An 18,434-nucleotide genomic window follows, 5' to 3' on the forward strand; every position below is an offset into this window, starting at 1 on the left:
CAGTCAATGGAATGAGAGTTTGTTTCTTTCTTTTTAACTGACAGTGTCTGGTATGTGACTTTGGAATTAATTCTGTATCTGTTTGTTTCTTGTATGTGCAGGTTGGTTGCAGTCTGTACCTACCAGTTTCTGTTATGTGAGTGAGGATTTTAATCAGTACCTACCAGTTTCTGGTATGTGAGTGTGTGTTTTACTTTATGCATGTCTGCTCTGGGATGCAAGTGTGGGTTATAAAATGTTTCTGTCAATCTCTGGGCTGTTATTAGGGCTTTGCTCGTTGTCTGACTGTTTCTGGTATGTGAGTATGGGTTTGCTTCTGTAACTGTCAGTTTCTGGTATGCTGGTTGGGTATTAGGCTTTACCTGTCAGTCTCTGTGATGTGAGTGTGGGCTTTTCCATATCTGTCAGTCTCTACAAATACAGAGTAAAGTCCATACTCACATCTCAGTTACAGATGTGTCAGTGTTGATTTTACCCTGTACCTATCATGTCAGTCTCAGGTACGGTAAGTGAATGTGATTCTTCTCAATCTATTAATCTCTGTGTCTCTCGGTCTCTGGTACTGTTTGTGAATGTGAGATTATTTCTGTATCTGGTAAGTTTCTGCTACTGTTTGCGAGTGTGGGGTTGATTATGTATCTGTTACACTGGTAATGTGAGTAAGTGGGAGATTCGTTATGTAATTGGCAGTCTCGTGTACTGGACTATTCTTGCTCTGTGTGAGTTTTGGACTCCATTCCTTCTCCACCTTATGTAGGCCAATGCTAGTTTGACTTTATCTGTGACTGTCTCAGGAGGAGGTTTGGTTCAGTCCATTACCTCTGATTGTCTGGTCTTGTATGTTGGCTGTTGGGTTTGATAGTCTGTGTACAGCCAGCAGTGTGGATTGACACCGTATCAGTGTCTATCTGTTCGTGTGTGTGAGTAAAGGAGTGAAAATATATCTGCCTGTCAGAGCGATATGTTTGGACTTTGAAACAACATCTTATTCTACTGCTGCAAGTGACTGTGAGATTCATAATGTATCTGTGGGAATTCGGATCACTGTGGGACTGATTGCTTCTGCTGCCTGTGATAATAGGATTGAGGGCAGTTCTGTGTCTGCGTTCTGTGTGTGAGAAGGAGCTTTCTGACTGTCCCTTGTGTTCCAGATGGAGCAAAGATCACACTTATTTTGGCTCATTGTAGTAGTTTGCTATGAGATTAATACAAGAACAATATAAGTTATAATATATGGATTGGTGTCGCTAGAATATAAAAATAAAGTTATATTAATGTGTTTGTTTATAATGAAGTAATGTATCTTCAGAGGGGAAATCGCGATACAAACATTGTCTGACCTCACTGCAGTAGAGCGGCACGCAGATTCTCCACGCCAGGTGTGTAGGACGGTTCTATAATAATTATCAGCATCCAGACACAACCCAAACCCAGCTCTGGACCATGAATGGGACCATCCGATTGGCACAGTCCAGGTTTATATCTCCCAGTCCCAAGTGACTATATATAAAATTCTGGATCACTTCCTGCAAGATAGCCAGAGGTACCTGGTCTGTACAAATAATTGTTTTCAGTCTATTGAAACCGAGTTGAGGGCCTGTGTCGATAAAAGACTGCCACAGAACCCGTATCCATATGAATTTGACAGAGTGTATCCATATGTATTTGCCGGAGCGACAATGTATCTTTCGATCACCAGCAACACCTTTCTGGAGAACACAACGCACCGAAACAAAATAACCGATCATTGAAATGTATTCTTTCACACTTCTCACCTGGTGCCTGCAATAGATGCACTTTGTGAAACTCCTCACATCCTCACAGTCAGGCTGTGTTTCCACTGTTCCCTGTCCTAGAACAACAGACACGGTGAGATTGCAAATGATTCAGGAACGTTCACTCCTGATTTGGGGGAAGAAAGCAGCAATGATTTGAAAGAGCGAGGTGATGTACTTTCTCTGTTACCTTACACTGTACGCAGAGCCCGAGAACGGCCTTTCCCCTCCCCCTACTCTCTCCATGTTCCGGAACTGGTTCCCGCTCCAATCTGTCTCTTACAAAGAGCCCCCGGTTGCCGCTAAACTTACCCCGACTCAAAGCCCATCTGTGGACACAGTCCCAATGCGATGTGCTGCTGTGAGGAGGGTGCTGTTTGCTCCCTTACTCGGGCCCGTGATATCTCCGCTCCCTGATGTGTTCAGCGATCATCAGCCGAGCACAGAGGAAACGCCCCCTGCTGGCAGAGCTGGGGGAGGGGAGCTCGCAGGACACTTCCTGTCACTTTAAACACTGTGTGGAGAGGGGGAGGAGCAGGCAAGTGTTTATCACGCATGCTCAGACCTGTCTTCCTGAACCTGAAATTAAATAAAGCAACAACAACAACAACTTAAATCTATATAGCGCCTTTAACGCAATATATCGTCCCAATCAGCTTCACAGGAGCGTTATCAAAGAAACATTGACACCGAGACGGATAAGGAGATATTAGGAGAGTAGGAAGTGACTCTGGACACGTCAGTTGCAGCGGGTGAGTGTGAGAGCGACGCGAATCCTGTCCCTTAGCGCGATTTGTTCCCCCAATACTGTATGGAACAATGGAGAGGAACAGGCTCTGTCAATCTCAGACACTGAACTGCTGGTGAGTGGTGTTCGATCCGTGGTTCAGTGGATAAATAATTACACGGATGCTGTACATAAACAAATCACAGGTCTTTACTGGAGGAGGGTCATCTCTAGACTGGGGTACAGAGGCATGCGCACAGCTTATATACCAGTGTGGTTACTGCCGGTACTACAGTATACAGGAGCTGTAATAGTAGTTCTGACTTAAAGCACATACACGACAATTCCTCCCTTTTTATATTAATAATACCCCCTTAATATTCAAATAACAATTACATTTTTACATGTACATTCAATAACAAAAGTCCATTTATAGATTCAGTCTTTGGTGCGGCTTCCTGACCCTTTCAGGATAGTGCCTTTCCGGAGGTTCTTGTTCTTGGTGCAGAGGTGATTCTGACCCCTTTCAACGGGTAGTTCATCGGGTTCCACTGCTACTGGGTCTGAAGTATGTCGGGTTCATCCCCAGGTACTCGAGACATGGGGTTGACGCCTTCCTGGGACGCTAAGATCTGATCGACGTGACTTCTCACAATGTTCTCCCCGACATCCACTGTGTACATTAATGGCCGCTACCTTGTACATATCATTCCGGGTTGCCACTTCTCTGTTCGATAGTCATGGGCCAAGACTGGCTGCCCTAGATTGAAGCTTATTGTCGGCTTCTCGTTGATGTGCTGGATTTGTTTGTCGTCAACATTTCTTCGCACATTTGGTCTGAGCAAGTCCAGACGAGATCACAACCTTCGATTAAAGAACATCATGGCTGGGGTCTGGTTGGTAACTGCATGCATCGCGTTTCGGTAGGCTGATAAGAAATTGTCCATCTTATGCTGTAGTGGAATTTCCTCATCGCACATGGCCTTTATCGCCTTCTTAAAGGTTTGTACGAACCTCTCAGCCAATCCATTGGTGACTGGATGATACGGGGCGGATGTGTAATGCCTTACCCCATTCCTTTTCATGAATTTTTGGAACTCGTCGGACACAAACTGTGGTCCATTATGAGAGCAGATCTGCTCTGGCAAACCGTTTCTGGCAAATATGGTCCGTAGGACTGCAATCGTTTTCTCTGTAGTGGTTGAAGACATCTTTATCACCTCAGGCCACTTTGAATGAGCATCCACTGCTATTAAGAACATTGAGTCCATGAATGGACCAGCGAAATCAATGTGCACCCGTTGCCATGGAGAGGAGGGCCACTCCCATGGGTGTAGAGGGGCATGTGGTGGTGCATTTTGGACCTTTTGGCATCCTAAGCAGCTCTTAGTTAGGTCTTCGATTTGCTGATCGATTCCTGGCCACTGCACATAAGCCCTAGCAAGGCTTTTCATTTTCACTCCCCCCAGATGACCTTCATGTAGCTCCTTTAGCACTCTCTCCCTTAACTTGGGTGGAATCACCACTCTGGATCCAAAAATCACTGTCCCCTGGCATACTGACAGCTGTTCTCTTCTGGATGAGAATGCTGGCAATAGTGAGTCACCAAGTGTTGGCCATCCCCTCACCGTCAATTCATATACCCGTGACAGCGTCGGATCATTGCTGGTCACCTTCTCTATATCCGCATTTCTTGCTGGCAATCATTCAATTATCGACGAATAAAATATCTCGATCGGGTCCACTGCTGGTGCTTCCTCCACCATAGGCAGTGGCAGGCGCGATAGCCCATCAGCGTTCCCATGCTGTTTCGTGCCTTTATATTCTATTTCATATTGATTCGCCCCTAGAAACAGGGACCATCTTTGTAACCGCTGTGAAGTCATTACTGGCACGCCCTTCTTAGGATTAAAGATGGAGACAAGTGTTTGGTGGTCAGTCAGCTAGGTGAACTTCTGCCGATGCAGATAATGGTTGAATTTTTTTACTCCCCATATTAGGCTGAGGGCCTCCCTGTCAATCTGGGCGTAGTTGCGCTCGGCTGAGGTTAGTGACCGAGACGCAAATGCTACTGGCCTTTCCAACCCATCTGGGAATTTGTGCGACAGCACCGCTCCAATGCCGTAGGGGGATGCATCACATGCTGAACGAATTGGTAGTGCTGGGTTGAAATGGGCCAGCACCTCTTTTGATGTGATCAATCCTTTACACTTCTAGAAAGCTCGTCTACGTTCGTCATTCCACTTCCATGGTACCCCTGTTTGCAGTAGGATGTTCAGTGGGTGTAATACTGCAGACAAATTTGGTAAGAACTTGTGGTAATAGTTTACCAGCCCGAGGAACGACTTCAGTTGTGACACATTTTCCAGTGCTGGAGCCTTGACTACTGCCTCAATCTGGTCAGGGGACTTATGTAACCCCTCTTCATCGATGACGTGGGCACAATACGAGATCTGTTTCTGGAAAAACTCGCACTTGTGGCGATTAGCTCGTAGCCCATATTCCTTTAATCTGGCGAGCACCTTCTCCAAGTTAGCAAGGTGATCACCGTCATTTTCGCCCGTGACCAAGATGTCGTCCAAATAACACTGGGTCCCTGGAATCCCTTGCAGGACCTGATCCTTCGCCCTTTGCCAGATAGCCGGAGCCGAGGCTACTCCAAACACCAGCCGGTTGTATTGATAGAGACCTTTATGGGTGTTGATCATAAGGTAATGTTTCGCAGCTTCTTCTACCTCCATTTGCAAGTACACCTGGGCTAGATCAATTTTGGTGAAGCGTTTACCACCAGATAGCGAGGCGAAAATATCCTCAATTCGTGGAAGCAGATATTGCACCGTGTGAAGGACTGGGTTCACTGTCACCTTAAAATCCCCACAGATGCGGACATTCTTTGGTCCCCCAGGCACATTACTCAACGACCTCTTCATTACAGGAACGATGGGTGTAGCCCACTCGCTCCAGTCCACTTTGGACAGTACTGCTGAACGTTTCAACACTTCCAGCTCTGCTTCAACCGCTGGTCTGATCGCATAAGGCACTGGTCTGGCCTTCAGAAACTTTGGACTTGCATTATCCTCTTTTTTAATTGTTGCTGTTATTCCTTTTAGTGTTCCTAGTCGCTCCTGGAAAACTTCTTTTGCGTCGGTTAGCATTTTTGACAGTTGTCCAGATGTGACATCGTCATCCTTTTTGGCCTCCACCTTCAGTGCATGTATGGAATGCCAATCTAAATGTAGCTTCCGGATCCATTCACGTCCTAGCAGTGGTGGTCCTCCATTTGGCAATACATATATAACCATTTCAAATATTTCCTGACATTTATATGTCACTTTCACCCTTATTTTTCCTTTGGGGTAGACTTTTTGCCCCGTATATGTCTTCAAGACAATCTCTGTAGCTTTCAAGGGTATGTGTGAAAATAGCTGCTTGTAGTCTCTTTGATTTATGACTGTTAGAGCTGACCCTGTGTCCAATTCCATTTCCACTTGGACTCCATCTATCTTGAGTGTAACCCAGATAGTCTGGTGATCCTCCATTTCAGTTACATTATGTAGTTTCAGACAAACCAGCTCCTTGCTTCCGGAGTCTGTGTCACTTTTCTATTCATCTGAACCACTGTCCATCACCTGGTGTAACTTTTTGTACTTCTCCTGTGGAGATTTCTTACTGTTGGGTTTCTTCCCAGACCTGCAGACTCTTGCTATGTGTCCTGCTTTCCCACACTGTCTGCACACTTGGTCCTTGAACCAACAATCTTTCTGGTCATGTGTTGTTCTGCCACAGCGATAGCACTTCCCTGTTCCATAGGTCATTTAATTGGTGCCATATTCTTGCGGTCTCCGTTGTACCTCTGCAGTGCCCCTTGTGGCTGCTTCGTGTGATACTGCCATATTGAAAGCTTTGTCCAGCGTAAGGTCCTTTTCTGATAGAAGCCATTTCTGGGTTCCTTCACTTTGTAGCCCACACAAAAACTTGTCCCTTAACGTGTCTGCTAGTCCCGCTCCAAACTGGCAGTATTTCAATAGCTTGCGCAGTTCCGTTAGGTACTCAGCATTGCTTTCGCCTTTGTGTTGGTTCCTTTTATGCAACTTAAATTGTTCTGCTATCAGCAGCGGTGTGGGGTTTAAGTGGTCCTGTAGGATTTCTACTATGCTTTCAAAATTCTTGTTTACCGGCTTTTCTGGGGTTATTAGATTTCGCAGTAACCCATAAGTTTTTGTACGCATGGAATTTAACAGAACAATGCTTTATTAGCACCTGGCACTTCATTCGCCCTGCAGTACACCTCAATACGTTCCACATATGTCTCCCAATCTTCGACTTCATTATCGAATGTAGAGATACTGCCACTCTTCGGCATCCTTGGCTGTGCGTTAACTATCCCCAATGGTGCCTCCCGTGCTTCCCCTTCTTCTCCGCTGGCAAAAATGGCGTCTCCCGTGCTTTCCTTCATTCCTGTGCTCGCCCGTCTTCTCCGCTGCGGCTTCACAAAATGGCGTCTCCCGCGCTCTTCCTTCTTCTCAGTGGCTCCTCCTGCGCTCTCCCTGCTTCTCTACAGCTCAATGGCACATCCCGCGCTCTCCATGCTTCTCCGTGTCTCCCCTTGCTTCGCCCCGCAGACCCTGATCAGCCCGTGATCCCTGGCTCTGCTCTGCGCATTCTTCTCTTGATATTTGTCGACGCTGCTCAGTCTAGAACCCGGCTGTTTCTTACCCTCTCTCTCTCTCTCCGGTTTGCAGTATTTTTCCTCGACGCCACTCGGTGATCAATCCCCGGCTGCGCCCTGCTCTCTTCACCCTCTTTCGTACCCCGTCGACGCTGCCCGGCTCTCTCTCTCTGCCATCGGTCGGCTCCAGCCGCCGCTGCTCGGGAAGGGTCTGCTCTGCACCTGTCGTTGGTCTCTTACTGCTCGTTGTGGCTGGGGAACCACAGCCTCCCCAGCGAAGTTGGATCTCTGCCTGCCTGCTGGGCGGTTGCTTGCGGTCGACGCCCATGTTCCTGGACTCAACTATTTTTTTTTATGTTGCAGGTAGATTCGCATGAACACTCGTCACCACTGTTACATCCGTGGTTCAGTGGATAAATAATTACACAGATGCTGTACATAAAAAAAAAATAGGTCTTTACTGGAGGAGGGTCATTTCTAGACTGGGGTACAGAGGCATGCGCACAGCTTATATACCAGTGTGATTACTGCCGGTACTACATTATACAGGAGGTGTAAAAAGTAGTTCTGACTTAAAGCACATACACTACAAGTGGGGAGTTTAATCAGTCTCTGCCTGTCTCTGTTTGGTGTGTAGGCAACAGATGCCAGACATAGAAACATAGAAGGTAGGAGCAAGAGTAGGCCATTCGGTCCCTCGAGCCTGCTCCGCCCTTCAATGCGATTATGGCTGATCATCGAAGTTCAGTACCCAGTCCCTGCTTTCTCCCCATACCCCTTGATCCTTAAGAAATATATTGTGGTAAACCACGTTCACTATCGTATCACTGTTAGTAGTTAGCACTGTTCACCACTGTTCGTTATAACTGTATCACTGACCACTATTGTATCACGGTACGAGGTTGCCTCTTGCCACACTGCTATACCTGGGATGACCACTGCCGACTCCGCCTTGGCTCCACCCACCAGGCCAGGTATAAAGGTGAGCGACTGGCTGGTATTCCTCCTGCTTGGATCGGATCACCCACAAGAGTGGGCTCTGTTATTTAGTCAATAAAAACCTTTAGTCACCTTCGTAACTCTTCGCCTTTTATTGGAGGAATTGATAGGTATATCAATTTTATTGACTAAATTTAATGATGTCCGACAACGAGTCACAACCGGCGGAGGAGCCACCAGCGCAGCTCCCAGGAGCACAGCCACACCAGCCAGCTTGGCTGCGAGCCCTCAGACTGCCGTACCTGGACCTGAACCCACGAGCAGCAAACTCAGCCGCAGACTTTAAACACTGGCTGGTCTGCTTCGAATCATACCTGAGAGAATCCAGCGTCCCTCAGGCATCCAAACTAAGTGTCCTGCAGGCACAACTGAGCCCGAGAGTATACACTCTCATCGAGGACATGACTACCTACGAGACCGCCATGAACCTGCTGAAACAGAAGTACTGGACCCCGGTAAACTACATGTACGCTAGGCACCTCCTAAGATCACGGCCGCAACAGCCAGGAGAATCAGTAGCCGAATTCTCACAGGCGCTATATGCACTCGCCAGGAACTCTGACTTTAAATCGGTGTCGGCAGCCGAAAATACTGAAGATAATATCCGCGACGCATTCCTGAAAGGCCTACGGTCCGAGTACTCACGGTAAAGACTGCTGGAAGCTAAAGACCTCAGCATGGAAAAAGCTGAAGCCCTCGCTATCTCCCTGGAAGTGGCCCACCAAGATCAGGAAGCATTCACCAGGTACTGCTCGCGACCCTGGGACTCGGGCCCGACCCCTACCACAGCACCCTTCCCAGCGCCGCCCCCGGGACCTACCTCTGCGTCGGCGTCCCGGACCTGACCGGCCCCGCCACCCCCGGCACCGGCCCCGACATCGGGCATCCGCGATCGGGCCGCCGGCTGTTTTTTTTGTGGCCAGGAGAAGCACCCGAGGTCGCGCTGCCCAGCCAAGAACTCCATATGCAAAACCTGCCTGAAGAAAGGCCACTTCTCCAAGGCCCGCAGGAGCGGATCCTCAGAGGCCAGCAGTGCCGCATGCGAACTATGGGGGCGGCCATCTTTGTTTAGGGCAACTGAGGCCAGCATCCCCACACATGAGTCATGGGGGCGGCCATCTTTGATTAAGGCAACCGACCCCAATAGTGCCTCATGTGAGCTACGGGGGCAGCCATCTTCTCCGTCATTTTGCCCTACCTCGTGGGAGACGCCATTTTACTCACCACGCCCGACCGCCTCGCCCGCAGATGACAACGACTCGTTCAGCTACACACTAGCTTCCGTCACCCTGGACCAAGCCCGCCCGCACCATCTGTCCAAGTCAATGATGGACATCAAAGTGAACGGCCACGCCACGACCTGCCTGTTCGACAGCGGAAGCACGGAGAGCTTCATCCACCCAGACACGGTGAGCCACTACTCCCTCTCTGTCCTACCAATGCGCAGCCGAATCTCGATGGCATCGAGGTCCCACGCCACGGACATCAGCGGCTATTGTGTCGTGACCCTGTCGGTTAAGGGCACGGAGTATAAAAACTTTAAACTCCTCGTCCTCCCCCATCTCTGCGCTGCCGTCCTACTAGGGCTGGATTCCAATCCCACCTCCAAAGCGTAACCCTAGCATACGGTGGACCCCTCCCCCCACTCACAGTCAACAACCAGCAAACGTTAAACCGCCCACCGTGTAACACCTGCAGCCTCTCCACCCTCAAGGTCCCGCCACCCTCTCTGTTTGCAAACCTTACCCCTGACTGCAAACCCGTCGCTACCAAGAGCAGGCGGTATAGCGCCGGGGACAGAGCCTTCATTAGCTCTGAGGTGCGGCGCCTCCTGAAAGAGGGCATTATCGAGGGGAGCAGCAGCCCCTGGCGTGCCCAGGTCGTAGTAAAGACCGGCGATAAAAACCGCCTGGTCATCGACTACAGCCAGACCATAAACAGATATACCCAGCAGGACGCATACCCCCTCCCCCGCAAATCTGACATGGTCAATCAGATTGCACAGTATAAAGTATTCTCGACCATCGACCTGAAGTCGGCCTACCACCAACTCCCTATCCACCCTGAGGACCGCCAGTATACCGCCTTCGAGGCGAATGGGCGCCTATACCACTTCCTTAGGGTCCCCTTCGGTGTCACTAATGGGGTCTCGGTCTTCCAAAGGGAGATGGACCAGATGGTTGACCAGAACGAACTGCAGGCTACATTCCCCTACCTAGATAACGTCACTATCTGCGGCCGCGACCGGCAGGAACATGACGCGAATCTGGAGAAATTCCTCCGTACGGCCCAACGGCTGAACCTCACCTACAATAAGGAGAAATGCGTGTTTAACACCACGCGCCTTGCCATCCTCGGCTGCGTAGTGGAGAACGGAATCATCGGCCCCGACCCAGAAAGAATGCGCCCCCTCATGGAGCTACCCCTCCCCCACTGCCCTAAAGCACTTAGGAGAACCCTGGGGCTTTTCGCCTACTATGCCCAATGGGTACCCAATTACGCGGACAAAGCCAGACCCCTCCTGAAAGCCACTTCCTTCCCCCTCACGGAGGAGGCATGCGCGGCCTTCTCCCTCATTAAGGGAGACATAGCCAAGGCCACGATGCACGCAGTGGACGAGTCCATCCCCTTCCAGGTGGAGAGTGACGCATCCGACTTTGCCTTAGCCGCCACCCTAAACCAGGAGGGGAGGCCAGTGGCCTTCTTCTCAAGGACCCTACAGGGCCCCGAGATCCGACATTCGTCGGTCGAGAAAGAGGCCCAGGCGATCGTGGAGGCAGTACGGCGCTGGAGGCACTACCTGGCAGGCAAACGATTTACCCTCCTCACCGACCAGCGTTCGGTGGCTTTCATGTTTAATAACAAGCTGAAGGGCAAAATCAAGAATGACAAGATTTTGAGATGGAGAATCGAGCTCTCCACCTACGATTATGAGATCTTGTACTGGCCAGGCAAGCTGAACGAATCCCCTGATGCCCTTTCACGAATGACATGCGCCAGCGCGCATATCGATAGGCTTCAGACCCTCCACGACCAGCTCTGCCACCCCGGAGTCACCAGACTCTACTATTTCATTAAGGCCCGCAACCTGACCTACTCCATCGAGGAGGTCAGGACCATGACCAGGAACTGCCAGACCTGTGCGGAGTGCAAACCGCACTTCTATAGGCCGGACCGAGCAAGCCTGATCAAGGCCACCCGCCCCTTCGAGCGCCTGAGCATCGACTTTAAGGGGCCCCTCCCGTCCCCTGACCGTAATGTGTACTTCCTCAACATCGTTGATGAGTACTCCCGTTTCCCCTTTGCCTTCCCCTGCCCCGACATGACCAGTAGCACGGTCATTAAGTGCCTGAATGCCCTCTTCGCCTTGTTCGGGTTCCCGAACTATATACACAGCGACCGGGGCTCCTCCTTCATGAGCGAGGAACTCCGGCAATTCCTCCTAGAGAGAGGTATTGCAGCAAGCAGGACCACCAGCTACAACCCCAGAGGTAACGGTCAGGTGGAAAGAGAGAACGCGACGGTATGGAAGGCCGTCCTCTTAGCCTTAAAGTCTAAGGGCCTCCCAACCTCCCGCTGGCAAGAAGTCCTCCCGACAGTGCTGCACTCCATCCGGTCATTACTTTGCACGGCCACTAACACCACCCCCCATGAACGAATGTTCGTTTTCCCCAGGAAGTCGACTACGGGAACCACTCTAGCAACCTGGCTGACCGCCCCGGGGCCGGTCTGGCTGCGGAAACACGTGAGGGCCCATAAAACGGACCCCCTGGTCGAGAGGGTGAACCTCCTGCACGCCAACCCCCAGTACGCCTACGTGGCGTACCCAGACGGGCGGGAGGACACTGTCTCCCTACGAGACCTCGCACCCTCAGCCGATCCGGAAACACTGCCACCACCCCCCCCCCCAACCTCAGCCCAGGTAGACGACATGCCGGAACCCCACGAGCCCTCGCCGACCACGCAAACACCAGCATCAACACCGGATAAGGCACCAGCACCGGATAAGGCAACACCACCGCTGCGGCGATCGGAGAGGCTTACGAAGCCTCCGGACAGACTGACCTACCAGAATTGGTAGTACACTTCACCCCGCCGGACTTAATTCTAAACAAGGGGTGAATGTGGTAAACCACGTTCACTATCGTATCACTGTTAGTAGTTAGCACTGTTCACCACTGTTCGTTATAACTGTATCACTGACCACTATTGCATCACGGTACGAGGTCGCCTCTTGCCACACTGCTATACCTGGGATGACCACTGCCGACTCCGCCTTGGCTCCACCCACCAGGCCAGGTATAAAGGTGAGCGACTGGCTGGTGTTCCTCCTGCTTGGATCGGATCACCCACGAGAGTGGGCTCTGTTATTTAGTCAATAAAAACCTTTAGTCACCTTCGTAACTCTTCGCCTTTTATTGGAGGAATTGATAGGTATATCATATATACAAATCCTTCTTGCATATATTTAATGTATTGGCCTCTACTGCCTTCTGTGGTAGAGAATTCCACAGGTTCACCACTCTCTGGGTGAAGAAATTTCTCCTCATTTCTGTCCTAAAATGCCTACCCCTTATCCTTAGACTCTGACACCTGATTCTGGACTGCCCGACCATCGGGAACTTCCTTCCTGCATCTAGTCTGTCCAGTCCTGTCAGAATTATATAAGTTTCAATGAGCTCCCCTCTCATTCTTCTAAACTCCAACGAGTACAAGCCCAATTGATCCAATCTCTCCTCCTACGTCATTCCTGCCATCCCAGGTAACAGTCTGGTGAATCTTCGCTGAACTCCTTCCATGGCAAGTACATCCTCCCTCAGATAAGGCGACCAAAACTGCACACAATACTCAAGATGTGGTCTCACCAAGGCCCTGTACAACTGCAGCAAGATATCCTTGTTCCTGTACTCAAACCCTCTCGCTATGAAGGCCAACATACCATTTGCCTTCTTAACCGCCTGCTGCACCTGCATGCTTACCTTCAGCGACTGGTGCACAAGGACACCCAGACAAGATCCCGGGCCGGTGAGTCTGTCACCCCATGTGTCTGTCTCTGTGACTTGTGCACAAGATCAATCCCCAGTCAGCAAATCCCCCAGCCCTGCCAGTTATATCTGGATCGATGCTGAACCTCTCAGTTTTCGGTCTATTGAATCCGAGTTTAAGCCATGTGTGGTAAACAGAATGTCTCACTATTTCTGTGAATAATACTATATTCTAAAAGCAGGCTAGGATACACACAGACAAACTGTGACACGTTCCTGCCCCTAAACCTTTCTAACAGAGAGTGCCTGGGCCGCCTGTATCAGAGTACGAACATTAAGACTGACACCATCTCTCTCTCTCTCTCTCTCTCATTGCTGTCTCCGGGTGTTGAGAATGGAATGCATCAGACACCAGTTGCTCTGTTCAGTTCCTCAGTTTCGGAGGAGGAGAGAGAGAGGCTAGAGGGGCAGTGAGATCATCATTTCTATTTTCATATAAATCAAACATATTTCTGCCTGCAAACAATATAGTACCTTCAAACCAGATAGTAGTGAACACAGCCACAGCTGTGATTGGCTCCTGCCCCTGAATCTGGGGAACAGACACTGTGAGGAGCGCCGGCCTCAGAGTGTTTAACACTGACTGAGCTGGGAAACTCCAACGAACCCCGAGAATCGACAGCACAGGCCGAGCGGAGAGGAAAACCTGTCCTGTGAACTGTAAATCTGGGAACAGATTGTGCTGTGAATGAGCAGAGTGAACATTGTGTCAGCGAGAGTGTGTTAAAGGGACGGGCGGGTTAGACTAATGTCACTGTGTTTGTGTGTCCGCCCTCATCGCCGGATTTCAGAGGCAATCTTGTGTAAAATTCAAAGATTTCCCTGTCATAGGATCGCCCTGCCCCCCTGCTCAGCCTTGCAGTGGGAATTAAACGTGAAGCTTTATTTGATTTCAAATTTCAGCCGAAAAACAGAGAACATGTCGGCGATGGGGTGAGAGAGCGCGATCAGTGCAGCAATGAAACGGCTGTAAATCGAAATTGCTGCCTTTACTTCTGATGAAACTTTCTCGGCAGCAGACATCCCGTTCTTCGAGACAGAAAGAGGCCAGTCTGGGAATGTGGAGTGCCCGAGTTTAATTGGAATCGGAGAGTTAATGAGGAGAGAGAAACACAGAGAGGCTGGGGGGGCCGGGAGCTGACAGCAGGATGTCTCCTCCCCTCCCGCTCTCTCTGTTTAATCTCTCACTCTGTCTCCTCCCCTCCCCGCCTCTCTTACTCTGCGCTTTCTCAGTCAGGTCGGAGTCGGCTGTATATAAGAGCAGACACAAACAGTTTGTTTCTCATTCAGCAGAAGTTTGACTGAAGAATCATCATGACTGGACGAGGCAAAGGAGGCAAAGGACTCGGCAAAGGCGGAGCCAAGCGCCACCGTAAAGTACTCCGTGACAACATCCAGGGCATTACCAAACCAGCCATCCGCCGCCTGGCTCGCCGTGGCGGTGTCAAGCGAATCTCGGGTCTGATCTACGAGGAGACCCGTGGGGTGCTGAAAGTTTTCCTGGAGAATGTGATCAGGGATGCGGTCACCTACACTGAGCACGCCAAGCGCAAGACGGTCACTGCCATGGATGTGGTGTACGCTCTGAAACGGCAGGGCCGCACTCTCTATGGATTCGGCGGCTGAACAACTCGACCCTTTCAACCAAACTCAACACAAAGGCTCTTTTAAGAGCCACCCACAGCCTCACAGAGAGCAGTGACCTGGGAACGGGAGATGGTGTAGATTGTTCTCAAAAATAGATTGTGGTCAGAAATATTATTAACAGATATGTGATGTGTTCTGTAATCTTTGAATGTCGCTTTCGGTTGCACCAGGTTTATGGAGTTATTTCCTCAGACGGAACATTCCCTCTCCGTGTAAAGCCACATCGCGTCTACACATTTCTCCATTGTGCAGTTTTACTGTAATGATTATAATTTAATAATTAGTTGGCTGGTCGGACATGAGCCGTTGAGTGGGTTACTGAAAAGAGTCCAACTTGTGAATTTGCAGCCAGACGGTGGTGTCCGGCCCTGATACTGACAGGGTTTGTGAAATTGTGAAATTTCAGTTCAGTCATTCGGGGACCTGAAATTACCGCAGTTTGAGCCGCTCTAACCCGACCTTACTTCTGATTGGGGGTCCGCTCCACAATCCCATTTCGTAACCAATCACAGAGCCACAGATTAGAAAGTAAGCACATCATTGGTTGACATTGTCGGCCTGTCGACATGTTTGAACTTTTTTTTGATTTTGAAAAAGCCCGCCAATTCCAGTGCTGGAAAGAAGCGAATTAATCTAAAGTCTAGTTTCAATGGAATGATTTTAAAATTTCCGTCATTTTGTTCTGTTATTCTGCGTTCACCGTCAGTAATTCCTGGCGCTGTTCTACGAACAGGTTTAATTTGTCAGCCTCTTATCTGTAACCGGCGCCAATAAGTCTCCATTCAGCAATCTAAAATGTGCCGAGTATCAGATCGCTGACTGCACAGTTACCCAATGACAGATTATTGGCCAAGGCCTTCTCACAGGCTCCACAGGGACAGAGAGAAGCGACTGAATTCTGATCCTCTCCCCTGAAAGCGGCGGCTAACGTCACAATGGGACGGGCGGAGGGAAATTCTGAATGGGCTGGAGAGGAGAGGGAGAGGAATCGAGTGGAAGAGCGGGAGATTGGCGCGGGGCCCTTTCCCCGCTCCTGTCAGCATCAACAGCCCAGAGTGCGGGCAATGGGAAGGGCCCTAAAGCACCAAGCCCAGGAAGGAACATTTAAAACCTTCAATGATTCTGGTAATGATCGTCTCAATATGTGCAGAATAAAATCGATTTGTCTCAAAACGGTTATTTCCTGCACTAAATTTAGCGGACTTTTTGAAATGGGCGATTAATCACAGCTCAGCCAATCGGGGCCTGAGTTTCCAGCGTTTCATTGATTGGTCAGAGTTGGGTTTAAAGTGGGTGGGCGCCGGTCTCCAGCCAATCAGTGCTCGCGGCGGTCCCTCACTGAGTATAACAAGGCGGACACACTGCAGATTTCGCATTAACAGTCCATGTGTTGCAGATTGTGCTGAGATCGGTTCAGAAAATGGCCAGGACCAAACAGACAGCGCGCAAATCGACCGGAGGGAAAGCTCCTCGCAAACAGCTGGCGACCAAAGCGGCCCGGAAGAGCGCTCCAGCCACGGGCGGAGTGAAGAAACCCCATCGCTACAGACCCGGCACTGTGGCTCTGAGGGAGATCCGCCGCTACCAGAAATCCACCGAGCTGCTGATCCGCAAACTGCCCTTCCAGCGCCTGGTGCGGGAGATCGCTCAGGACTTCAAGACCGACCTGCGCTTCCAGAGCTCGGCCGTCATGGCCCTGCAGGAGGCCAGCGAGGCTTACCTGGTGGGGCTCTTTGAGGACACCAACCTGTGCGCCATCCACGCCAAGCGAGTCACCATCATGCCCAAAGACATCCAGCTGGCCCGCCGCATCCGCGGGGAGCGCGCCTAAACTCACCCTGCCCGGCTCTAGACTTCAGCACCAAATACAACAACGGCTCTTTTAAGAGCCACCAAATCAGCAAAGGAAAGAGCTGCGATCGCCCCAAGGCAAATTGGACTGTGCACACACCGTGCTGCTCTTGCAGTCTTAATGTAATTGGGATTTATAAAGGGGGGGCAGTGAATGTCTGGGTATGGTCTAGGTTTAAATGTGAGTGATCTGCCCAGTAAACTGACTGCACCCGCCCAGTATCGGAAACTATAAGTGGGAGCACTGATCCAACTCCACATACCGGGATTGATCATCGACAGAGAACGAGGTGCCTGAAGTCTGAAGCTCACTTTTAAAATCAACTCTTACTGCGGGGAGAGGTAGTTACTATTTGGAATATTTTATATTTACCAGAGCTGTAATTCTGGTTCGATGCTCTCGTTGATGATCTCGTTGAATGGCGGAGCAGGCTCGAAGGGCCGAATGGCCTACTCCTGCTCCTATCTTCTGTTTCTATGTCTGCAAATTAAAAGGGGAAAAGTTAGTATGGATCAATGTGCTCAGGATGTATATGGAATTATTGGCCCAATAAGGAACGGTTCGCCCATCAACCGCTCACTGGCTTAATAATCGTTTCTTAACATGCGTTCATATTCGGCTCTCCCAATGTGTTTAAATCGGGCCGGTCTCACGTTAAGTTTCCGTGTGTTTTGTTTTTCTCTGAAGCCAGCCCCCCTCTGTATTGAATCGCTGATCTGAATATTCGGTAACAACAAACCCGCTGTAATGTTTGTGGATTTACAGTTCTACATGTCCTGTTCATAACCGAGAATGGCTGAACAGTAAACAACCCTTTCACAGATAAAGTGGGTGGCTCTGAAAAGAGCCTTTGGGTTATTAGATTGAATCTTGTCCAGTTTACTTGCTCTTGGAGCTGGCAGTGCTGGTTTTCTTGGGCAGCAGCACCGCCTGGATATTAGGCAGCACCCCGCCCTGAGCGATGGTCACCTTTCCCAGCAGCTTGTTGAGCTCCTCGTCGTTGCGGACGGCCAGCTGCAGATGTCTGGGGATGATGCGGGTCTTCTTGTTGTCGCGGGCCGCGTTCCCGGCCAGCTCCAGAATTTCAGCGGTCAGATACTCGAGCACAGCAGCCATGTAGACCGGGGCTCCGGCACCCACACGCTCAGCGTAGTTGCCTTTTCGCAGGAGCCTGTGAACACGGCCCACAGGGAACTGCAGTCCGGCCCGGGATGAACGGGATTTGGCCTTGGCCCGAGCTTTACCGCCGGTTTTTCCTCTTCCAGACATTTCCACAATTCACTCGTTGAAAGAAATAATGATAAACTCAGCCCACATCTGCCCGACTTATACCTTCTGAAGGAATGAAAAGAGCGAACTTGTGATTGGTCGCTCTGTGGGGAATTTCATTGGTGCTTTCCGGTGACCAATCATAGTCTGTTTTTCCCGCCAATGGCAAGGGTGCGGAAATAACTGTCCTCAACAGTCAGACCGCCAACGATTTTTAATTTCAAAAAGCCCGCCAATATTTTCCTAAACCAGCGAATTAAGTTAATAAATGAACTATTCGCCAAAGATTTCCGGACAGTTTTTTATTCCTTTTGTCTTATTCCATCTCTCCCTTGCAAATTCTAGGCTGTTACAATTGGGATTAATTTCGGGTTCAATTTCAAACTGTATGGCGGGATTAAATCCCCATTGATTCTGTAACGGGACACATTCCAGCTCAATCTGTGTAAAA

General features: G+C 50.0%; 1 protein-coding gene across 1 annotated transcript; it reads right to left on the bottom strand.

Moving 5' to 3' along the window:
• Window positions 1-17,568: 17,568 nt before the first annotated feature.
• On the bottom strand, window positions 17,569-17,988 carry LOC147088177 (histone H2A type 2-C-like). Its single transcript, XM_085977940.1, has one exon. The coding sequence runs from the start codon at window positions 17,981-17,983 to the stop codon at window positions 17,594-17,596; it is 390 nt and encodes a 129-aa protein (XP_085834066.1). The 5' UTR covers window positions 17,984-17,988; the 3' UTR covers window positions 17,569-17,593.
• Between the last annotated feature and the right edge of the window lie 446 nt (window positions 17,989-18,434).

The sequence above is a fragment of the Somniosus microcephalus genome, unplaced genomic scaffold, assembly GCF_052327205.1.
Source record: "Somniosus microcephalus isolate GS21.2 unplaced genomic scaffold, FLI_Smic_1.0 unresolved_chr5, whole genome shotgun sequence".
Lineage (NCBI taxonomy): Eukaryota > Metazoa > Chordata > Chondrichthyes > Squaliformes > Somniosidae > Somniosus > Somniosus microcephalus.